The 23,933-nt window shown below is 57.3% G+C and overlaps 1 protein-coding gene across 4 annotated transcripts; it reads right to left on the bottom strand.

Annotated features, from left to right (window-relative positions):
• Window positions 1–1,315: 1,315 nt before the first annotated feature.
• On the bottom strand, window positions 1,316–22,847 carry AHCYL1 (adenosylhomocysteinase like 1). 4 transcript variants are annotated; one of them, XM_062013474.1, is made up of 17 exons: window positions 22,558–22,847; window positions 10,183–10,294; window positions 9,400–9,543; window positions 8,588–8,688; window positions 8,144–8,246; window positions 7,809–7,903; window positions 6,611–6,717; window positions 6,412–6,528; window positions 6,123–6,186; window positions 4,890–4,978; window positions 4,511–4,581; window positions 3,722–3,816; window positions 3,530–3,628; window positions 2,782–2,850; window positions 2,501–2,631; window positions 1,531–1,651; window positions 1,316–1,449 (listed from the first exon to the last, which is right to left on the bottom strand). In XM_062013474.1, exons 1-17 carry the CDS (start codon window positions 22,663–22,665, stop codon window positions 1,390–1,392), a joined length of 1,686 nt encoding a protein of 561 aa, XP_061869458.1. In that variant the 5' UTR covers window positions 22,666–22,847; the 3' UTR covers window positions 1,316–1,389. The 4 variants fall into 4 exon arrangements, with proteins under 4 accessions (XP_061869458.1, XP_061869457.1, XP_061869456.1 ...); XM_062013473.1 differs by having other exon boundaries at window positions 2,553–2,631; window positions 22,558–22,766; XM_062013472.1 differs by lacking the exon at window positions 3,530–3,628 and having other exon boundaries at window positions 22,558–22,766.
• Between the last annotated feature and the right edge of the window lie 1,086 nt (window positions 22,848–23,933).

Here is a 23,933-nt window from a genome sequence, read left to right as displayed (position 1 = left end):
CACGAGCATCCCCACACCTGCCTCCTGGCCCCAGGAAAGGGCCTGGTGTCACCCCCGGGGAAGCAGCAGCACCCCCAACCCCGCAAAGCCTCAGAGGGACCCAGCCAGGGGACAGCAGCGAGGTGTCTGGAGGGGAAGGAGCAGCCCCAGGGAGGAGCAGCACAGCCCCTCCTGAGCCCCACCAGGAGACAGGCAGCGGGGCTCCTGTGCCCTCCAGGCTCTCGCCTTGGCTGGGGGAGAAAAAAGGCAATTTGGGGAGGATTAAAAAAACAAAAAGCCAAGAGAAACCTCAGTGGGTTGGCAAGGAGCTTCCCCTTGTCCTGGGACAAGCTGCAAGAGATGGAAGAGAGAAACACGTCAGCAGGGATGGAGGAGGCCACTGCAGAGGGCAGGGGAGAGCTGAGCAAGCCCAGCTGCAGCGCTGGGGGCAGAGGGCTCGGTGCAGTGCCCAGGCTGGGGGTGCAGGGGAGGCTCCTCTCTGTGTGTCAGTCTCAAAAAGTGGAACCCCTCCAAATAAAGAGCCCATAAAGCCCAACCCACAGCCCCCTTAAACCCAGCCCACGCTCCCCAAGGGGAGATGGGGCCACTCTGAGTGCCCGGACTCAGCAGGCAGCCACGTCCCTGGTGCTCCCTCCCCGGCCTGAACTCATCCCCTGAAGGATCAAAAAGGAAAAGAGGATAAAACAACCAACAAAAAAAGAACAGTTTTAACTCAATTAAGGTGCAGTTTGGCTAAAAAAAACCCAACCCAACCCAGGAGAGATGAGAATAACGGTGGTGAGCGCCCCCCGCCTGGATCCTGATTAGCACCCTGACCTGTGAGCTCCCCGTCCCCAGCCCGGGCCAGCCCGAGCAGGGACCTCGGCCGGGCTGGGGACAGTCACCTATTCGCGAGGCGGCCAGCAGGTGCCACTCTGCTCCCAAGCAGCGCTGGGGGCTTTGATCTAGCAGCTAAAACTGGGCTCTTTTAAGGCAATTTAGAAGTTGCAGGAAATCCACACAAAGAAAGGAACGTAAGACAAGGTAGAACGGCATCTCCGTATCTGCAGGGATCCCGGCCGAGACTAACGAGGGCTGGAAAGGTGAAAACCCAACAACAAGAAGCACCCAACCATTGCTGCAGGAATGAAATGCCCTTGGCACAGCAGGAAAGGGAAACCTCCCCCCTTCCCTTCTCCAGGAGCCAGGGCTGGGAGCCACCAGAGGCTTGAGCCACATGAAAGCGAGAAGCAAACCCCAGGTCGTCTGCCAGGATCAGCCAGAGGTGTGATCACACCGAGCAAGGGGGAGGGACTTGAAAAATCACACTGATAAATGTACAAACAGGGTCCTTTGTTGGGTTTGAAACAAAAGGAGGGAAAATAAAACAACCCCAAATAAAAACGATCTCTAAAAAGAATCTGTCGAATGTTGCCTTGTGTGGTCTGGTCCTTCACGGTCCCTCAGTATCTAGGAGAGAAGGGAGGGGACAGTGAGGCTGTGGGTGGCTGGGGAGCTGCTGCAGGAGGGGGGAGGCTCCCTGCCACTCACCTGTAGTAATTGGGTTTGAAAGGCCCGTTCTTGTTGAGCCCCAGGTACTTGGCCTGGTCGTCCGTCAGCTCTGTCAGGTGCGCGTCGAACGAGGGCAGGTGCAGGCTGGCGACGTACTCGTCTGGGACAGAGGGGAGGGAGGGGATCAGGGGCTGCACAACCCCACTGCACTGCTGAGGAGGTGGATTCATGGATTCATCTGGGCTCCTCACTGCCACAGGGACACTGAGGGGCTGCAGCATGGCCAGAGCCGGGCACAGAGCTGGGGAAGGGGCTGGAGCACAAGGGGCTGGGGAGGGGCTGAGGGAATGGGGGTGTTGAGCCTGGGGAAGGGGAGGCTGAGGGGAGACAGGAGCACTCTCTGACACTCCCTGACAGGAGGCTGCAGGGAGCTGGGGGTCGGGCTCTGCTCCACAGTAACAAGAGGAAACAGCCTCAAGCTGCCCCAGGGGAGGATGAGGTTGGAGCTGAGGCAGAACTGTTTCCCTGAGAGGGGTGTCAGCCCCTGTGCCAGGCTGCCCAGGGAGCTGGGGGAGTGCCAGCCCTGGAGGGATCCCAAAGGCGTGGAGCTGAGGTGCTGAGGCTGTGGGTCAGTGCTGGGCTGGGCAGGGTGAGGGCAGGGCTGGGGCTGCAGCAGCTTCAGGGGCTTTGCCAACCACGATTCTGTGATTCTATGATCATATGGGCCAGGGCACCAGGCTGGCTCTGGCTAGGCTGTCCCTGCCCTTCAGCACCATGGACTCTCCATCAGGTAAGTCTAGAGCAGAGCTGAGCTGGGCTGGATGTGCACCAAAAGGCACAAGAGTTGCATGAAAACCCTTCCAGCAGGGAGGCCACAGGATAAGGGTCACATTAAGGAAAATAAGCCCAACAACCAGCACAGACTTTAAGGCTGCTGCCTGTGACAGCTTCCCTGCATTAGAGCTCTCACTGGAAGCTTTTTCCAGCCCAGGTTTGAGTTGCTCCTTACACCAAAAACTGCTGGCCCAGGGGATAAGTGGCTCTGGCTTCCCTCCACTCACCCATCTTCTTGGGCAGCAGGTACACGTCCTGTTTGTAGCGGCCCTCGGGAGCGTTGTAAAGCTCAATCAGAGCCAGAGCCTGCAGAGATGATGGGGGACAGCCCAGGGACAGTCAGGGACAGGCACTGAGCTGGGCAGCACCCACAAGAGCACACAGCACCCACAAGAGCACACAGCACCCACAAGAGCACACAGCACCCCTCACGCCCTGGCCCTGCACCGTACAGACCTGAGTGGTGGCTGTGATGGAGAGGACAAAGGTGGGAACTGTGGAGCAGCTGAGGTTGAGGAGACGACCCTAGGAGACAGCAGGAGGAGTTTGCAGAGGGCTGAACGTTCCCCCAAAGCCAAACTGAATCGATTTGCGAGGTCAGAGTCACCTCTAGGCCCTCCCTGGGACAGGGGACAAGCACTACACGGCAATTCAGGGCCCGTCTGTGTGACCAGAGCATCCAAACTCTGCCTCAGTTCCCACCCCAGCCCTTGGCTTTAAGGCAGGGAAATGTTGTGGTGGAAGAGCCAGTTGAGCTCAAGAGGGCAGAGGAGACACTCAGCTGGTGTGATGCAGGGGAGACCCTGCCAAAAGCCAGAGGCAGACGGTTCTGGGCTGATGGGGACGGCTCCTGGCTGAAAGAACGGCTCAAGGAAGGGGAAAAGGGCAAAAATATGGGGATTAGGAGGAACCTTTTCACCAAGAGGATGGTTAAACATTGGAATGGGCTGCCCAGGGAGCTGGGGGAGTGCCCAGCCCTGGAGCTATTGCAAGGACACACAGCTGAGGTGCTGAGGGCCGTGGGTTATGGTGGGCTGGGGCCGCAGCAGCTTCCAGGGCTTCAACAACCACAATGATCGTTAAATCAAAGAACCCTCCCTGAGCTCTGAACCCCCTCTGAGGTGTCCCAGCAGCTGTTCCCCCCCTGCTTGACCCTCTGCTGCAGGCAGTGACGCCCCAGCAGCAGCGCAGAGCCCGGGCACACCTCGGCCAGCAGCACCACGCGCTTCCCGTCGGGCCAGATGACGTGATCCACCTGGGAACGGACCCGCTCCCACGTCAGCTCCGGCGTGCGCAGGCTGGTCTGCAGGGCAGCACGAGGGAAGAGGCTGGAGTCACGGGGCCAGCTGATGGGGGGCTGCTGGGCACAGGGCTGCAGACAGACTGACTCACTCACCACGTCGATCTCGGTGTTGGAGTGGCCCATGTTGCACACGATGCAGCTGTTCTTCATCCGGTCCAGGTGCTCCCTGGTCACCACGTTCTTGTTTCCTGCAGGCACAGAGGGACACGTGGCAGTGCCAGTACAGACCCTTGTTCCTCCTTCTCTGCACTTGGGTCAGAGCAGCTCAGCTGGGGGCAACAGCAGATCATAGAATGGGTTTGGTTGGCAAAGCCCCTGAAGCTGCTGCAGTCCCAGCCCTGCCCTCGCCCTGCCCAGCCCAGCACTGACCCACAGCCCTCAGCACCTCAGCCCCACGGCTTTGGGATCCCTCCAGGGCTGGGCACTGCCCCAGCTCCCTGGGCAGCCTGGCACAGGGGCTGACACCCCTCTCAGGGAAAAACTTCTTCCTCATCTTCAATCTAAACCTCCCCTGGGGCAGCATGAGCCCATTTGTCCTGTCACAGGGAGGTGATGAGGATGAGAGCCCTCCTGACTGTGACAACAAAACACAGGAGATGAGTTCTGATCTTTAGTCCCATGAGTTATCCAGGCTCTAGGAGACCTCAAAATACCCTCAGGACACAGGGCTCTGCCATCTCTCCTCCCAGGAGGACTCTGGCCAAACAGCAGACTAGGGGTAGGCAGGAGGAAAAGCTTTTGCCACAGCTACTTGTAAAATGAGGAGCACATGGCAGCCAAGTGTCCTCCATCCCCTGCTCCCCCTGGGCCCTCCAGTCCCTGCATGGGGCTGAGAGCTCCTCCTCAGCTCCAGGGCTCACCCACCACCTCCTCCCTCCCTACCTGTGCAGGTGATGACCACATCCACCTGACGGATCACTTCACTCAGCTTCACCACCCGAAATCCATCCATGCTGCCAAAACACAGGGAGAGGGACCATGCTGAGGAGAAGCCTGTTCCCTTCTCTGGCCCAGGCCAGGAGGCACCTCAGCACCACAGGGGCCTTCCCAAGCCAGCCAGGGCAGGTGCCTTCTGCCTGGTAGCCCACCACTGAACCAGCCCTGAAAACCGCCCCAGCCCTTCCCTGTCCCACCCCAACAGGATGTTTATTCTCTGAGATGAGCCACTGATCCTCCTGGCTCTGCTTCAGCCTCTGTCAGGGTTTAAAGGAGGCTGGAGAGCAGAGGAAGAGACGCTCAGCAGCAGCGTGGAACCTCTCACCAGGCCTGCAGAGCGCAGATGGGGTCGATCTCGGTGACGTAGACGATGGCTCCCAGGGCTTTGAGGGCAGCACAGCATCCCTTGCCAACCTGCCAGGGCAAAGCAGCAGCAGGAGGCTGAACACAGGACACACTGACCCCCACAAGCCCTTCCCTAAACCAGCCTGAGCAGGGAGATGCTCATCCCAGACCTCTGCCCCACGCCAGGAGCGGCTCAGCAATGTACCCGGCGAGTGGCACTTCTGCTGCAAGCCCAGCTCCCCCAGCAAGACACCAGCCCTCCAGCACAGCCAGCAGCTGGCAGGAGCTTTCCAAAACCACCACACTCACAGCCTGCACAGCCCCCCAGCATAGCAGGAGCCCTTCAGAGCTCTCCTCCAAGAGAAGATTAAAGCCAGTCTGGACCAGCATGCACTTCCCCTGCTTGGCTTTAAGCCAAAGGGTTTCTTTGGCATTCAGAGCTGTCCTGCACTGAGCTGGGGACAGATCAGCATGGGAGAGAGCAGAGCTCCTGTAACAGCATCTCTGACTCTACCCCTCTCCTCAAGTCCAGTAAAACTCAGGACAAGCCCTGGAGACTCCAGCTCCCAGCACAAGTCATGGCTGGAGAACCAGAGTGCCTGGGTGAGAGCCAGGGCAGCCTCTTGGTCGAGCAGAGTTGGGCTCCAGTGGAGTCTAAACACATTAGTAAGCGTGTTCCTGCTGGGAAGAGCATTCTCAGCTACTGCCAGGCCCTTTGTGGGAAGATAAACACCTACACAGACAGCACACAGATGGAGGGAAGGTGGCAGCTCCCTGCTCTCCCAGGGCAGAATCATTTATGAGTCTGTGATACGATTCCTTCTCTACCAGAACATTATCCAGCAGGGAGAGGCAGCCTGCCCCTCCACCTCCTCTGCCACAGGCTCACTGACAGGCTGGATGCTGAACTCAGTCCAGGGACAGCAGATGGGAGCACCCATGGGTAGTTATAAATCCAGGCCAGCGCTCCCAGCAGCTGCCATGTCTGCAGCCCAGCTCATCTCCAGGCAAACTGGGAAATCTGATGCTTGTTCTGCAGCCACCCAGCAGGTTCTTGCAAGACTTCCCTGATGACTGCACAATGGGTTTGATCTACTCATACCAAGGGTGAGAGGTCTTTGCACAGGGCAGAAGCAGGGTGCTGAGCTCAGGGGAAGGCTGGCTCGGGGGAGCCTGACTCACAGCTCCACCGACTGCTGCTCACGACACTCACCTCCCCATAACCACAAACCACCACTTGCTTCCCTCCAAACATCACATCCGTGGTCCTCTTCAGGCTGAGGGACAGAGAGAGACCTGTGTTGGGATTAGTCAAGCGCACCCTGCTGACGGCACAGGGCAGTGCTCCGCCGGGAGAGCCCCCAGACCAGGTCCTGCAAGCACACAGCAAAGGCAAAGCAGCCAAGAGCCTGATGGTGGCTCGAGAGGAGCCAGAGGCAAACCCCCGGGGCAAAGGCAGTGGTGTGAGTGAGGGTGCAGCGGGGCAGGAGGCCTGGGCTCACCCGTCCAGGATGGACTCCCGGCAGCAGTACAGGTTGTCAAACTTCTGCTTGGTGACCGAGTCGTTGACGTTCATGGCTGGGACACAGAGCTTCCCAGCCTTGGAGAGCTGGTACAGCCTGCAAGAGGGCAGAGGCAGCTCAGAGCAGAGAGCAGCAACCCAACAAGAGCCCTGCAGAGGAGGCTGCCCACGGGCAGTACCTGTGCACGCCGGTCACGCTCTCCTCCACGATGCCACGGATCTTCTTGAACACACTGGGGTATTTCTTATAAACCCAATGGGTCAGATCCCCACCATCATCCAGGATCTAGAGAACGGACAAGGGTGAGCATGGAGCAGCCAGACCTTCCACTGGGAAAAGCCCTCGCTGCAGACAGGATGGGGGGAAACAACAGAGATGGGGGAGCATCTTGAGGCACTGTGGAGGGCTGTGAGGGCAGAGGCCAGGGGCTGGGAGGCCTGGGCTCCCCTACTTGCCAACAAGTTTGTCCTCCAAAACATAGAGGATTTCTTACCCCTTGTGTGGAGCTGATGGATCCTAAACAGGCTTTTCTGCCCCTGCTATTGCTCTGCAGCCTGGAAATGTGACCACAGGCAGCACTAACTAAACAGGCTGAGATCAGAAGGATGCCACAACATTCATGCTCTGAAAGCAAACAGTGGAAAGGGAAGGCTGTGGGGGCTGTCAGGGCCCACTGACACATGCTGGCCCATCCTCAGTGAGCACAGACCAAGCACCAAGGCAGTGAGAGGTGTCAGTGGCTTTCAGCAAGGGACAGGTCCCCTGCAGAGACCTCTGTCTCTTTGGGAGAGGGTGGATGGGATCTGTGTTGTGAGAGGAACAAAACAACAAGAGGAAATGGGCTGAAGCTGCCCCAGGGGAGGTTGAGGCTGGAGCTGAGGCAGAACTGTTTCCCTGAGAGGGGTGTCAGCCCCTGTGCCAGGCTGCCCAGGCAGCTGGGGGAGTGCCCAGCCCTGGAGGGATCCCAAAGCCGTGGGGCTGAGGTGCTGAGGGCTGTGGGTCAGTGCTGGGCTGGGCAGGGCTGGGGTTGCAGCAGCTTCAGGGGCTTTGCCAACCCAAATGATTGTATGATAGGAGCAGCTGGGGCAGCTGCCATAGGGCTGATCCTGGGGAGAAGAAGGGCCTGTGGTTCCTTGGCTCTGACAGATGTTGGGCTCAGCCAAGTCAGGACATTGTCTCTGCAGCTCCTGCAATGCCCCTGGCTGCCCCCAGCCCAGCTCTGGCTGCTCTTCTCCAGGAACTCTCACTTTTTCAGGGGCTCAGAGGCCTTTGCAAAGCCAGCAGGCTCCCAGGAACAGCCCCAGGGAGGGAAGGGTGAGGAGCATCCCATGACCACTCCAGGGCAGAAGAGGAAGGGCTGGAAGAAGGCTCGTTACCATGTTGGCCTGCCAGCCATCTATGTTCACACAGCGGTCAATGCACCACCAGAAGTCATCCTCTGACTCCCCCTTCCAGGCAAACACAGCAACACCTAGAAGAGGAGGAGCATCCTTGGCATGTGCTGAGTTTGGCAGAGCTCACTCCTGCTTGGCCAACTCAGCAAAAAGCCCCAGACAGGAGGGGAGGGCCAAAAGGCCACGCAGAGGTCAAACCCCAGCCCACAACTGGATCAGACCTGTTTATCCCTCCCTAAAAGATATTGGGTGCAATCCATCCCTTAAACCAGCCCTGTGGGACAAGGTGGGGCTTGGAAAGGCTCTGCTGGACTCACCAGCTTCTGCCAAGGCAGCTGCCACTTCATTCTGGGTGGAATAAATGTTACAGGCAGACCAGCGGCACTGCGCTCCCAGGGCACACAGCGTCTCGATCAGCACCTGTGTGACAGGGGGGTGAGCAGCAGCCCTGAGGCAGAGCTGATGGGCACACACAGACACACAGACACACACACAGACACACACACAGACACACACACAGAGACACAGGCACAGAGCTCCAGGCACAGCCTCATGCAACCAGCATCCGACCAGAGATCGGCTCCAGCCAGCACTGCCCCGAGGAAACAAGAGAAGGGCAGCAGAGCCCCTCTGAGATGCCTCCAGAGAAATGAAGGTGCCTCTTCCAACTGCCCAATGCTGGGAAACTTCAGAGATTTTTCTCCCCTGGGGTCAGATGGGGCTGGTCCCAGCCCAGACAGCCCAAGCAGGCAGCCACTCACCGCAGTCTGTGCTGTGATGTGGGTACAGCCCACGATTTTAGCTCCAGCCAAAGGCTTCTCCCCTTGAGCTCGTTTCCTGAGTGAAATCAGAGCAGACATGTCTGCAAAGGGAAGAGAGGGGGTTTAATGATGGCTTAGTTCAGAGAGGTCCCTCTCTGCCAGACCTGCTCTCCTCTCTGGGTCTCACAGGCTCCATCCAGCCCTACAGTTTTTGCTTTAGTTGTTACACAGCCAGAGAGAAAACTCATCCCTGCCCTGGCAGCTCTGCCCAACATGGCCCCAAAACACCAGTGTGTGGACCACATAACAAGAGGTGTCTGGGACAGGCAGTGTCCAAGGAAGACAGCTAAGGACAGTCACCAGCTCTGCAGCAGCTCAGCACCAAGTACTGCTGTGGTACCTCAGAGGAGCTTCTCTATGTGTGCCTGGATGAACTCTCCCTTCTACAGCTTTGGCAGCATGTGTCTAATAGGAGCCTGAAAGCAAAATGACTCCATCTCCTCGCTGGAAATGGTAACTCAGCTTCCCACAAGCCCCAGGGGAAGGGCCTGGGACTGCCAGTTTCCCATCTAAAAGCACCATGAGCACTAAACCCTGCAAGAGCCCTGCTGTCATTAGAAAGTGGATGTCACACAGCAGCATTTGCTGCCACGTCTAGCTCTTCCCCACATCATCTCTTGACTCAGGAGGGAAAGACAGGGCATCCAAGGCTGGAGCATGAGTTGTGGGAACTGCCCTGGCTCAGCTCCTGGTCTCTCAAGAGCACAACACCCAGCCACGAGCCCTGGGAACCCCACACACTCCACCGTTACCTTGCTCAGCGATCTCGATCTCCCGGCGCCCAAACTCCGCCTGCTTGATGTTCTTCACACAGAAGTTGCTGCTGCCTTTGGAGTTGGTTTGTTGTTTCTCTCTGGGGGACACCTCATCATCAGAGCTGTCTGTGTAGGAGGCAGCTAAAGCCAGGAGAGGAATGCATGTTACCCCAGGTCTTGAGAACGTGGGGATCTCCTACCCTTTGGGCAGGTTTCACCTCATGCACACAGACACCTGCCTGTGCTCCTAAGGAGGAGCAGCTCTCTTCTCTAAAACAGCCCAGAGGCAACCTCAGTATCCAGTGGTAACCAATGCCTGAGCTTCAGGAACCCCCAAAACGGCCTCAAGTTGCATCAGGGGAGGTTTAGATTGGACATTAGGAAGAATTTTTTCACCATGAGCATTGGCTTGGGCTGCCCAGGGAGGTGAGGAAGTCCCCAGCCCAAAGACACACAGCTGGGGTGCTGAGGGCTGTGGGTTAGTGGTGGGCTGGGCAGGGTGAGAGTTTAAAGGGTTTTTCCAACCCAAATGATTCCATGATTCTATGAAAATGATGCTCTCCACATGTGAGTACAACACAGCAGCCTGGGGCATCCTCACACGTGGTGTGCAGCCAGCCACAGCAGCACCAACCCCACACTTGGGACAGGACCATGCACACAGCAGGAGCCTGGCACCTACCAGAGCTGCCCCATACACACACCAGGAGCCTGGCACCTACCAGAGCTGTGGCACCTACCAGAGCTGTACCATACTCACACCAGGAGCCTGGCACCTACCAGAGCTGTAGCTGTCGGTGGAAGACTGCGAGATGGAGCGGGACAGAGAGCGCCGGCCCGTCTTGGTGGGGAACTTGCTGAACTCCTGCATGTCATCTGCAAACTGGATTTGCTGAGAAGTGCAAAGGAAGAGAAATGTTAAACCAGATGCTCCTCACAGCACAGCATCCTGCCAGGCTATACAGGCCCATGGCTCCCCTTTAACCCAGCTCTGGCCCCCTGAGCCTGAAGTCAGACTGCTCGTGTAACACAGCCCTCCAGAGGCACAGACCCTGTCCCAACACACCCTGCCCCAACCAGTCCCCAGGGATCTCTGTCCAGAAGCTCAGCACCATGAGAGCTGGGGTGGTCCCAGCAGAAACTGAGATGCTTGGAGCTTCCTGGCTCTTCCCTGGGAGCAGAGTATCCCACAGCTTAAAAACACTTTGGATCCTTCCAAAACCGACACTGAAAGCAGGGCAAGAAAAACTCCCCAGGAGAGAACATTTCAACAAGAGGGAGTTGACATTGCATTAGCTTTCAGTCCCTTCTGCACTACAGATGTTTCCATTGGCAGAGAGGCCCTGAAACAGCCACCTCTCCTCCCTCTCTCAGCCAGAGGCAACTCAAGGCTCCAGCACCTATTGTTGGCTCATCAAATTCAAGTGCCTGGGGCTGAAAAGAAGGGAAAACCAGCCCCAAACTGCACTCATCCCGTGTGACCAGCCAGCAAAAAGCCTTATTGCTGCTTCTGCAGGGGAAAGGTGATGGAGAAGAAAGGGAATGGGAAATGTGGCAGCAAACCCAGGCTGCTGCCCCCTCCCCAGCACACTGCCACACAGCCCCAGCGTGGCCTCTTCCCTCTGAGTGTGTCACTGGAGGATTGAGTTTGGCCATTAGGGATGAGACATGGTTGGAGGGAGGGAGATTACCAAAACATCCCCACAGACCCAGGAGATTTCCAGAAGAGTCCTGAAGAAATCAAGATGATGGAAAGAGAGAGGCCAGAGTGGCCTCAAGGAGGGATTTTCCGTGCCACAACTATCCTAAAAGCTCCCCAAAAGCTTTGATGTGGGAAACAGCCTTCAAGGGGAGAAGAATGAAACTATTCAGTGCAGATGATCCATCCCAGAGAAGAGGAATCAGTCTGGGCTGGTGTTCTGCTCAGGAGGGGAAACACAAAGCCCACTGCTCAGTCCCAGGGAGGACACGTGGGGTGACAGGGGGTGACGGAGGCGATTCCAGCATCCCCTCTGGGAACAGAGTAGCATCAGATCAAGTCCATCATCACACTCAGGCAGCCATCCCAGACATTCTTGTGGGATGCTAAAAGGTTTTTAGCCAGCCCCTGGGTCCATTCCAGGCTGGTATCTGCTTCCCAGCCCAGACTTCCCAGCACACTCTGGGCAGCTGTGACGCAAAGGGCACGAATCTGCGTTAGTGGAAGGAACCTGAATGCCAAATGGAGTCTGAGGCTTTGGTTTTGCAACTGTTTTAGATCATTTGGTGCAAAGGGAGGAACTGGAAGGCATCATAACCTACAGCCTGGCCAGGAGAGCTGATACTGAGAGATCAGAGGTGCAAAAGCATGTCTAGCAAGCAAGGTAGGACCACACAGGTACCAGTGTCCTGAGGGCTGGAGCTGGCAGGCACAGCAGCTTCCCAGCCAAGGAATGATACTGCTGCAAGTTGTTCAAGGGCTATTGGTCACTGGGCACCTTGAGAAAGGCTGGCATATTGCTCATGGGCATTTCCATGGGGGCCAATAAAGACCAGCAACTTGAGAACAGGCAGATTTCTACCCTTTGCTCTCAGCTCTCTGGCCACTCAGCTCAGGGGGTGTAAATACGTCCCATAAAACAGCTGCTGACATTAAAACAGCTTAAAGTGTTAGCTGGGGAGTTTTCTTCATCTCAGGGAAAGGTTCCCAGGGATCAGGTGAACTTAGGAGGGGAAAAATCAGGTAAGTCAGGATTCACTGCTCCAGCCCAGGGTGCACATGGGTGCCTGTGCTGGCCTCAAGCACCCTGGACGTGGGAGCCCCAGCCCAGGACACCTCCCTGCAGGGAAACGTGCTGCCTGATGCTCTCGTGGAGCAAAGCAAAGCAAAAGAGAGGATGGGGAGGGAGAGGTGCTGTGCTCCCCACTTCCACACCACCCTCGTCCCTGGGACAACTGACATCTACTGAGCATCATCCTTCCCTTCAGGGGATGGGCTGGGGGTGCTGTGCCAGCTCCAAGGTCTCACTGCTTAGGGGAAGCTGCAGGCCTGGAAAGGTGGGGTGTGAGGCCAAGGGGGGAGGGGGGAACAAAATGACCACTAAAGAAACCAAGTGCTGAATTAACCACAGTAATCCCCACCATGGCTTTAACCAGAGCTCATCTGAACTCTGCAGCTTAGCAAAATCTGCCCTGTCTAAAATTATCATCAAACATTGCAGGCAAGGGCCAAATGGATTGAACTGATCACACATCCCCCTGAGGCTGGGAAATGAACCCAGAGCCTGCCTGCTGGGAGGGAGATGAGGGAAGGAGGGAAGTGAGGGAGATGAGAGAAGGAGGGAGGGAAGAAGATGAGGGAGGCTGGGGCTGCGGTGGGTGCTGGTGGCTGCTCTCCCCCACGTGCCAGGCTCTCTGGCTGCATTAAGGCAACTGAGAAAATCCCCTAAACCCCTCAGCCTGTGCCAGGAATGTGCAGACTGGCACCCCCAGCCCTGGGGCTGCAGCCAGAGGGCAGTGGGATGGGGATGCTTCCAGCCCCGTGCTGCTGGACGCAGCATTTCCAGCCGGGTGGAGCTCGAGGCTTCCAGAGCAAGGGAAATATTTATTCATCCCAGTAATTCATGAGCAAGGAGGCAAAACAACACAGTGTGGATTTCTGTGCACACCAACAGAGACAGGGTGGGTGTTTTCCAGCACTGACATCTCCTTACAGGAGGGGATGGAACCTGCTGCCACACGAGCAGCTCCTGGCTTGGTACAGGGTGTTCTGGGGAGGGTCTGGGGCCAGTCTGATACAACATCTTCATCACCAAGCTGGATGAGGGCACAGAGTCATGAGGTACCTGCCTATACGTGGGCACAGCAGCCAGGCAGCCCCAAACCCAGCAGCAGAGGTGTCCCCAGCAGCTACAGCCTCGTTTGTTTAATTGTTACAACACAGGAAGGGCACCAAGATCTGACCTGTCAGTATCTCAACCAACCAGCATCTGTGCCATCCTCAGTGCCCTTCTTTCCCCAGCAGCCAGGCTGGAAAGCAGCTTTTTGAGCTTACTGAGTAGAAGTCCCATCCCTCCTGCCTCTGAGCTGCTGAGGACTCTGTAAACCCAGCTGGATTTACCTCGGGCACAGATGAGCCAGACATGTCCCTCACACAAGATGACCCCACTTTTCATTGTAAAGCACTCTCCATCCCCAGAACAGCTCCAGAGGATGCTGGAGTGTCTCACAGCCTCAGGGGACAGTGGTGCAGCAGCTGAGGAGGAGGATTTGGAAAGCACCTACCAGCTCACAGGCACCCTCAGGGCTGCACACTGACCTGGCTCCCTGAGGCACAGCTCCCCAGGGGAAGAGGCACGTGCCAGGGGGCAGCTCCAGCCTCCCATCTTACCCCAGCAGGTTTGCCTCAGCAACCTTTCCTTTTCTATGGCTTTTATTATCATCTTTCATTAGGCACAGTGTGATTGATGGCACATCCACAGTGGGGTAAGGAAACATGTGCCCTTCCAGCCACTTCTGTGCTGCAGTAACTGAGGGGGGTGAGAGCAGGCTCTGCACATCACCCAGGAGAAGAAGGAAGTGGTGAACCACCCAAAACCCTCCAGCCTCTTAAGTTTCCTCAACCACATCCCTAGATGTGCCAGCACAGGGCAGAAACAGCAAAATGAGGAGCAGAGTGTGTTCTCACAGCAACACACGGCCTGGAAAGCAAGAAACATCTCTGTAACCCACTTCTGTCCTCCCAGGAGAAAGCCTGGAAGGATCCAAGGTCCTGGAACCTCTCCTTTGACTGCAGAAAACCAGCAGCAGAGTTCAGGATTATTCAGGGCAGCCACTTCCCCTTGTTTCATCTCCTCTCCCAAACAAAGGCTCCCTGGCAGGGGCTGGGAGGGCACTGCTGGTTGCCCACACTGCTGAGGCAGCCCTGACGTGCCCTGGCTTTTAACTTCATCATTTCTTTGTCATTCCTGGAAATTCAGCCAGACCAGAAACGCTTTACAGCTCAAATCAGCCCTCATCCTGCTCACCAGCCCCCACTGGCACACGAGGCAGTGATCAGCAGCTTGTCCCAGGGCTGAGTTTCTGCAGACATGGAGATGGGCACCTTCACACCCCCAGGCTTCAGGCAGGGAGGGCTTGTTATCTGCAGGACTGTTCCCTCCCAGGTAGCTGTGGCTGCTTTCTCCTGAGGAGATGGCTCTTTGCCACACTGATGAGTTTGGGCATTTCTAAAGGACAAGTTGTTTTAATCCACTGATTTGCAGAAGCAAGTCATCACACTCAGTCACTGCAGCAGCCAGGGAGGGCAGAGGCAGCCCAGGGGCTGAGGGCTCTGCAGCCACGCATCACTGCAAGACAAAAACACAATGAGATAACCAGCAGGAGGCTTGCTTTCTATCCTAGGCCAAAAAGAAGAGCTGAGCACTGGCCAAGCCCTGATACCAGCCCCCATCCTTCACTGGCAGAGAAGGGCTGGTTGGGTAAAGCAACCAACCAAGTTTCTGTGGGCACAAGAGGAGAGTGAAGGACTTTCACACAAACCCCAAGGCTCAGTAGAGAAGAAACCAGGAAAGAAATGGGCCCATTCCAGAGCTTCAGAGGCTGGAAAGCAGCACAAGATTTCAGTCATCATGGGAATCACTGTAAGTGCCAAAGGAAAAGTAAACACAAGGGGGGATTAAATCAAAGAAATGTGATTTTGAGTGCCCAGCTGTTAAATAGTAACTGGGAATAACTACTCCCTTATAAACACCTTGAGGTCAAAGGTGCACTGCTTCCAGCAAGAGCAGAGGGAAAGCTCCCCACCAGCAGATAAGGCATCAGTCCTTGGACTCCAGGAATCGAGGCAAAGGCTTCCTCCCAGCTTTAATGCAGAGGCCTGTCCTTGGCAGCAGGAACAGCAGAAGTCTGACACCCGACATCCCTCCAGGCAGTGAACTCCCACTGCACTTCAGAGCTTAACCCCACGAGCAAGGGGCACACACTGCAACGCCACGGGCTGAGGCACATCCCAGCCTTCTCTCCTGTGGATTCAATGGGATCACTGGGATGAACTGGAGTCTCCCCATGGGAGCACTGCCTGGGACAGTGGGATCAATCACTCACAGCAGCCCGTGGGGCAAACGAGGACTGACGGCCCCAACCTGTCCGGCCACGCCAGAGCTGGAAGCTCATGGGAACGTGTTTGTGTGTTTGCAGCTCATTGGGAATCATCCTTAATTAGCAGCAATTTTTAAACTAATTACAAAACTCCTCTACAGCCACAGCTGTGCCAGAGCAAGGAAACACTTGGAAGTGCTGTCAGGGGCTTGTTTGGCTCCAGCACAAGTTGCTGGAGTTAGGGTTAGCCACAAAAACACCCAAACTGAAAAGCCCAGACCTCTCCTCCATAGCACCACAGCAGCTCCTGTGTTTTGGGAGAGGAGCCCATCCACCCAGCACTCCAGCTGTCCCACCTGCATCCTTTTCTCCCCTAGAACTGGTCTGCAGAATAACAGCAACCACAGACCTCTTTCTGCCTTTCAAGAGCCGCCACCATCCAGGCAAGGCTCCAGCTCCTCTCAAGCACACCAAGACCCTCCATCCCTCTGCCACAGCTCTAAGGGAAAGTGCCCAGCAGGATTAGCATGGAAACAGGAGCAGCCTGCTTGAAACACAGCCCAGAGTCAAGAAATACAGCTGTAAGCAGAAAAACTGGAAACACAGCCTCCCTGTGCCCCCTGCCCTGCCTGACCCTCGCTGGGGTATTTCCCCAAGTGCATCCCCTAGAGCTGCCCAGATCTTATTTCCCAACATACTCTACTTTCAACCCAGGAAAAGAACTTGATTTTGATGCATTCAGTTAGAGGCAAGGTAGGAGAGAAACCTGAGGCTTCAGCTTAGGCTGTTCACTGCCCAGGACCTGGGAGGAATCATCACCAGGACGGACAAACATCACCCTCCTGGACACTGACTCCTCATGTGCTGACAAAACCAACTCCTTCCTGCAAATAGGGTGGATTCATAAGTCCCTTTTCAATGGGGAAGGAGGGGTGAGAACTGAGGTCCTGGTGGGGATGGTGAGCTCAGAGAATGTCTGGAGAAGGGGTTGGTTAATGCAGGGAGATAGAGGCTGTGCTGCCTGGAAGAGTTTGATGGCTCCAAGGTCAACAGAGATGGGCCAGATGTTCCTGCTCCAGAACATGCCCAGGTTGGATCCAAGCCTCTCCCCACAGCACAAGAATGTGCAATATTCAGGGCTCCCTGTGGGGAGGCAAAAGGAGAAGAGACAGAAAACGGCAGCCACATGTTGAACCTCACCCCAGGCCATCTGAAAAGGGGGAACCAAAGCCTGAATTTCAGCAAGGCAAAGTCCTGAGGAACCTCCTTTCCAGGCTGCCTACCTTCAGTGTCTCCCCCCTGAAAAAAAGGCTGTAAGGAGCCATTCCCTCCACCTACGCCTCGCAGATAAACACAGCTCCCACAGCCCCCACCCAAAGCCCAGCTCCCACAACCCCCTCCCAAAGCCCAGCTCCCACAACCCCCTCCCAAAGCCCAGCTCCTTTTTCAGGCAGCTCCTCCTCTGCCAGGCACAGCCAGGCCCTGCCAGGACCTCCGGGGCTGCAGGAGGCAGCCAAGGGGAAGCTGTCCCCACCTCCGGGGAGCCTCACCCCAATTACAATGCAGCCTGTTTGACAAGCTGGAACATCATGTCCCTGGCCACCTAAGTTCTTTGGCTGTCACCAACCTGAAGTAAACAGATTCTGCAGCAGCAGTGAGCTCGTTACCAAGGCCACCGTATTGATCCCACAGCGTCATTAAAATTCACAGTTCAAGCAGCCCAAGGTGCCAGGGCAAGCAGGGCAGCCTCCAGCAGGCAGCAACAGCCCCAGCTCCCACAGCCCAGAGGCAGGGAACCCTCAGGGCGACACTGGCTGCTCAAAAAACCACCCTGAGTGGCAGCTTTCTCTTTGGACTATCAACCAAGATGCTCCAGAGCACTCATTCCCCATGCCATGCCCTGCCAAGGGTGAAGCACGCTGGGGAAGAATGCTGAGATGCTGCTCAGCCCAAGGTCTGAGGGGTAGGACATGATGCTCAGCTCAAGGTCTGAGGGGTAGGAGAAGATGCTCAGCCCAAGGTTTGAGGGGTAGGAGAAGATGCTCAGCCCAAGGTTTGAGGGGTAGGAGAAGATGCTCAGCCCAAGGTTTGAGGGGTAGGAGAAGATGCTCAGCCCAAGGTCTGGGGGGTAGGAGAAGATGTTCAGCCCAAGGTCTGGGGGGTAGGAGAAGATGCTCAGCCCAAGGTCTGGGGGGTAGGAGATGCTGCTCAGCCCAAGGTTTGAGAGGTAGGAGAAGATGCTCAGCCCAAGGTTTGAGAGGTAGGAGAAGATGCTCAGCCCAAGGTTTGAGAGGTAGGAGAAGATGCTCAGCCCAAGGTTTGAGAGGTAGGAGAAGATGCTCAGCCCAAGGTTTGAGGGGACACAGTGCAGACCAAGCTCAGGCACTGCTGAAGCCAAGTTCCCAGGGCTTTAACAAGGGGCTCACACAGACCCTGCTGGGATGATAATAAAATGCTTCTCCTCAGTGGGACTTTTCAGCCTTCCTAGAGCAGCCCCCAGCCTCCCATTGAGCCAATCCACGGTCCCACTGAGAAAAGAGTGGGGTCATGCTGTGCAGAAGTGGGAGCACAAGGTCCTTTGCACCCATGGGGCCAGCAGCAGGCCCTGGGACTGTCACCTCAAACGTCACGACCATCTGGTGAGTGAAGGTGAGTCAGAGTCCCCCAGATAAGCAGTGCTGATCAAAGGGCTCAGCAGGAAACACAACAAGCCCTCTGCAAACCCTGCAGGAAACTCCTGATGATAAAAGAGGCAGCCAGGCATGAGCAAATCTCTTCAGCTGAGTGATGGGTCCCTGCTCCAACACCTGGGACCAGGCACTCACCAACTCCTGGGAGGAACCATGAGTGCAGGATCCTCATGGGCAAAGCTCTGCTGGTGATCCAAAAGGACCCTCGTGGTTTGCTCTCAGCAGGGTATGAGCAGCTCAGTCTGTCACTGTCTGACACATTCACCACTCACTGGGCTCTTCCCACCCTCCATGGAAGGCCAGACCCATCTCAGGTGGTCCACACAGAGCAGGATGAGCTGTTCAACTCATTCCAACCCGAGCATCTTGTTATGAGAAGGAAAAACTGCATAAAGAGGAGAGCAAGAAAGCAAAAGGACAGAGGATTTGGACAAGGAAACAAAGACAGGCAAGTGCATGGTGTCTGGTTGAACAACCAGGAGAGGAGGTGCTGGCCACTGCCCTGGACAAGCACACAAAGGCAGAAGATTTATGAGCTGCCAGCCTAAGGCATGAAATTAAAGCAAGAGGAAAATGAGTGACTCCAGGAGCTCTGTCAGGACAAACAAGGACAGTCTCATCCTCCTGACAGACTTGAAGGGGAAGGTGGTTTATTAGCACCCAGCCTGGCAGAGCCACAGGGACCACAAATTACTTGGGACTGAGAAAAATGAGGCAGAAAAGCTGGCTGAGGGAAGGGCTGTGTGCAGGGCAGGGAAGCAGCAGACTGCAGCAAGGTCAGGCAGCTCTGCAGGCAACAGCAAGCACCAGAAACTGAAAGGATGCTCTGGAGAAGGGATCCGGCCCTCCTCAGGGAAGGGCAGCTCCTCACCACCCCCAGCCTTCCCCTGCTCCTGCCTCCTGCCACCCCCACGCCAGGCAGCACGAAGCTCTGGCTCTCCAGCACTGCAAAGCTGCAGCACTGTGCATTAGCATTCCCCTCTGCACAGCCTCAGCCCAGCCCTCCAGGGCTGCCACCCGCAGGGGCACCAACCCAAACACACCGGCCACGGGCTCCTCGGCTTCTTCACACACAGACATGCCTCTCCCAAAAGCAAATCCAGGGCTTCAGCCCATTTCACACCCCAGGTGTGCTGCATGAGTAAGCAGATCTGTCTGCAGAGCATCTGTCTGTCTGTCTGCTGGCATCCAGGTGTGAAGGAACCCACCAAGGGTGATCCTGGCACAATGGGGATCGGGTGAAGTGACAGACAGGGACAGCACTTGCCAAGCCCCTCTGCTTTCCACACCCTTCCCACTCCAGGGCACCCATGGCTCTGCTCAGCCAGGAGTTTAAGGCTTCATCAACCAGCTGATGAGGATTTGGAAAGCAAATGCTGCCAAGGGCACCCATGGCCTCCAGGGAGGCAGGAGAGCAGATGCCCAGACACAGCAGTGATGGCACAGAGGGATCCGTGAGCACAACCTGCCCTTGAGCTCTCCCTTCATCCCCACATCCCTAGTCCACTTCACCCAGACAGGACATGAGCCTCAGTGTTTCTACCTGCAGCAACACCCAGGCACAGACTGGAGAAAGCAGAAAGCTCAGCAGCTCACCTCTGCCTCTAAACCACTCCCCGCCAAAGCAGCCTTTGGTTCTGCCCAAGGCTGCTGTTACCCTGCAGCCAGCCCAGCTTCCCCCAGGCTGCAGTGAAAAGGGAGCTTTGGCAGAGCCAAGCAAACCCCAGCTCCCAGGGGAAGAGCATCCCATTTCCATGGAGAGGCTACAGCTCCATTCACCCCGACCGCGTCGGCGCCCACTTAAATCCAGACTTGATCATATTTAATCTCTTAATCTCTTACCTCCTGCTGTTTCACTTTTTCACCTTAAACAAGTCACTGTCACGAGAGGAAACAAAGACATCAGCAATCCCCCAGGCTGGCTGTGCAGCTTGGGCTTGCTCCAGGTGCCCCTGACACAACAACAAAGAGGATACCAAGCTCCTCAGCTCACCCCTGGGGCCAACACACCTCCAGCTCCAGCCAAGGTGCTCCCCCAGGTCTAAGCTGGGCACGGGATGCTCACACCAGCTCTTCCACTGCACACTAACACTTTCCCTAAGCACCAGCACAAGTTAAGGCTCCTCTTTGAAAAGCTATTCAGTGGCAGGTCACAGGGAGGAGACGGAGTCTGCACTAGACGCGGCCACTTTCCCACCCTCCCCAGCTCCAAACAGCTTATGCCAATGTATCAGCAACGTCCAAGGAGCCTAAAAAACCCAGGGAGGAAGCTGCTGCAGCAGCACACAATGGTTTTCCCCACCTGGATGCTGGTAAATCATTTCTCTCAGCCATATTCCTCACTGGCCTCTGACCACGCTGGCAGCTCCCAGGGCAGTGAGCACAAAAGTCACTTAGAGATGCATTGGAACAGGGCTGCAATGGTTTGATTGTGACCCTGCTGGGAAGGCAGCTGAGGGAGGGGGCACTCAACAGCTTATCTCAGGAGGGCAATTCTGCCTCCATCAGTCCCTTTATGCCTCTGCCAACGCTGCTGGTACTGGGGTCACAGTAACTAGCCAGGCAAGGAAAACAGTGGCCCGAAGCACTGTGTTCCTTGACCTCAGCCACATCTCCCTGGCTGCTGATGTTATCAGCCTCAAATGTTGTTGTGTGGCTCTGGGCACCTTTAATATCATCCCTCAGCCAGGAAACGCTGCAGCAGCTGCTGAGCCTGGCTGTGGCTCCTCACCAAGCCTGCGTGTGCAGCAGCAAACCCAAGGTGATACATCATCCCACACCCCCTGAGGCACCAGCAAACTTCCCCCCTGAGGATGCTGCATCGATTCTCCCCCCACCTCACATCCATCACACTTCTTTTTACGATGCATCTTTGGGCCCCAGAGGAGAGTTCAGCATTAGCACTTCGCTCTCTCCTCTCAGCTCAGCCGCCTGCAGCCTCCCACTGTCACCTCCCCAGCCTGGAGAAACACAACTGGTAAGGAAAAGGTAAAAACCAAGCCCTGAGTTTGAGCTGTGCTGAGGGAAGAGGCAGATCACAGCTCTGCATTCCTCTGCTCCTTCCTCCAGGCTATGTCCACAGCCCTGGCAAACATGAGAGCCTCCAAAGCCCTGCTCCCAGGCAGCAGCTGTGAGCCTGGGAAACGAGAGGTGCCTCAAACAAAAGCTCAGATGCTCCCCTAATCCCAGCATGGGCTGGAGCAGGCAGGAGAGATGTTCCCCCCAGAGAAGGAGGATGCTGGTATTCGCTGTGACTGCTTTGCCTTTGCTCCCAGCATGAGGGCAGGAGGCTGCAGCCCCCGGGGGAACACAATGTTCAGCACAGCAAGGACCTGCAGCTGCAGCACTTGGAACACAAATCCTTCCTGCTGGCAGGACCAGGACTTCAGCAGCACGTTACTGAGCCTGGCAGGTCAGAACCAAGGCAGGAACTCAGGTCTCGGTGTGCTTACCCATCTAAAAGTTGTTCCCTGAGTTCATAGAGGTCCTGCACCCTGTCACAGAGGCACAGCTGGTGCTCACCTGCCAGCTGTACATCCCACAAGGGTTATACAAGCACAGTGGGGAGCAGCATTGGGAGATCCCAGGAGCTTCTCCAAGAAGGGCTTTCAATGATGGTAGAGGTCACAGGGGAGAGCTCAGCGCTGGGGGCTGCCCTTGCAGCCTCTTCCCCAAGCTCAAACATGCTCCTACTCTCACATCCAACAGACCCCTTATCCCAAAAAGTGTTCTACACTCTAAATTTCCCCCTGCTGCCCTTCAGTGACCTACAGCAGGATCTCCAGCTCACTGCTGCCAGCTCGTCCTATTTACCGGGTCCCTGCTCCTGTCCCCACTGCAGATGGCTGTCACCTCCCCACACACAGCACCCACCACAGTCCCCACACAAAGGGTCCCCTGCCCTGACCTTACCAACCCATCCCCTTTCTGGGGTCACGCACTCCCCTGGGCACCCCTATGCCACGGCCAAGCCCCTACTCTGCTCCCAAACATAAACCCCACCAGAGCTAGACCAGGCTTGGCAGAACAGGGCCACGTCTGGGCCTGTCTGGTACCACCCTCTCCACCGCAGCCAGGCCAGCGCTGTATCCCAGCACAGACCCCTCTCTCCTCAGCACCCGGTTCCTCCTCACTCCACCCCAAACTGGGCCAGCATCCCTCACCGGGCACCTCCATCCGCGATGCTCGGTACCAGCCGCCTCCAGCCCCCTCCCAGACAGCTACCGACCTCCTTCTCCTCCGCTGAATGGGAACAACCCCCCACTTCCCACTCACCCCAAACCGCAGCGGCTCCCACTTCCCATCCCCCTCCGAGCCCGGGGCTGCTCCCACCTCCCCGCGCCCTGAACCGGGGGCCGCTCGCCCCGAATCCAGCCGCTACCGGTACCTTCTTGGGGGCCTTGGTGACGGTAGCCATGAAGGAGTATTTCTCGGCGTCCTCCACCTCCTTGGTGCGCTTCAGCTCCCCGCCGCCGGCGGGCTCGGGCACCGCCATCCTGAGGCGAACGAGGAGCGCGACGAGGCGGCGGAGTGGGCCGCAGCCGCCGGCGGTACGGGGCGGGGCGAGGCACGGCGGGGCGCCGCGGCTGGGCTCGGTTGGGCCCGGCTGGGCCCGGCAGCGGCTGCAGCGGAGGCTCCGCGGCCGCCGGCCCCTCAGCGCGCTGCGGCGGGGGCTGAGCCGGGGACTGCGGCCGCCGGCGCCAGGGGCGGCCCTGCCGTGACGTCAGCGCGTCGTGACGTCAGCGCGCACGGCGCGGGAGCGAGGCCGCGGCGCCCCCTGGCGGCGGGAGAGGAGAGGCGGCAGCGGGAGCGGTGGGAGGGAAGCACCGGGGAAAAGGGGGCGGTGGTGAGTGTGGGGGGTGGCGAGCGGGGAAATGGGGGTAAAAAGAGAAATAGGAGGAAAAAACAAAGCGGAGGCGAAAAAGAGGAGTTGGAGAAAGTGGAGAAATGGAGGGAAAAGTCAAATGTGGCGCGTGGAACGGGACGGGACGGGACGGGACGGATCCTGCCCCGCTCCGGGCTCGGGGAGGCAGAGGGAGAGCGGCCCCAGGGGCAGCGAGGTGGAGGGTGCTCAGCCCCGAGTGAGTGCTCAGCCCTGAGTGGATGCTCTGGGTGGGTGCTCAGCCCCGGGTGAGTGCTCAGTCCCGAGTGGGTGCTCAGTCTCGGATGGGTGCTCAGTCCCGAGTGGGTGCAAGACCCGAGTGGGTGCTCAGTCCCGAGTGGGTGCTCAGTCCGGAATGGGTGCTCAGCCCCGGGTGGGTGCTCAGTCCCGAGTGGGTGCTCAGTCTCGGATGGGTGCTCAGTCCCGAGTGGGTGCAAGACCCGAGTGGGTGCTCAGTCCCGAGTGGGTGCTCAGTCCCGAGTGGGTGCTCAGCCCCGGATGGGTGCTCAGTCCCGAGTGGGTGCTCAGCCCCGGGTGGGTGCTCAGCCCCGTGTGAGTGCTCAGTCCCGGATGGATGCTCAGCCCCGGGTGGGTGCTCAGCCCCGGGTGAGTGCTCAGTCCCGGATGGATGCTCAGTCCCGGGTGGGTGCTCAGCCCCGGGTGGGTCCGAGCGCCCCCTGGCACGGCAGCCCCAGCCCAGTGCCAGCACAGTTGCAGGGCTGTGACCTCCCTGGCCCTCGTTAGCCATTAACAAACTGACCCTGGGGATCATCCATCTTCATGCCCAGCCCGAGTGGGCGGTGCTGAGCTCTGTTTGGGGGTGCTGGGCCTGAGCAGGGGTGCCTTCCTCCTCTCCTCCTCCTCACGGGGGGCTCATGCCA

Source organism: Colius striatus, chromosome 22 (genome assembly GCF_028858725.1).
Source record: "Colius striatus isolate bColStr4 chromosome 22, bColStr4.1.hap1, whole genome shotgun sequence".
Classification (NCBI taxonomy): Eukaryota; Metazoa; Chordata; class Aves; order Coliiformes; family Coliidae; genus Colius; species Colius striatus.
The sequence above is the reverse complement of the archived record's forward strand: the minus strand, read 5'-3'. Positions and strand labels throughout refer to the sequence as shown.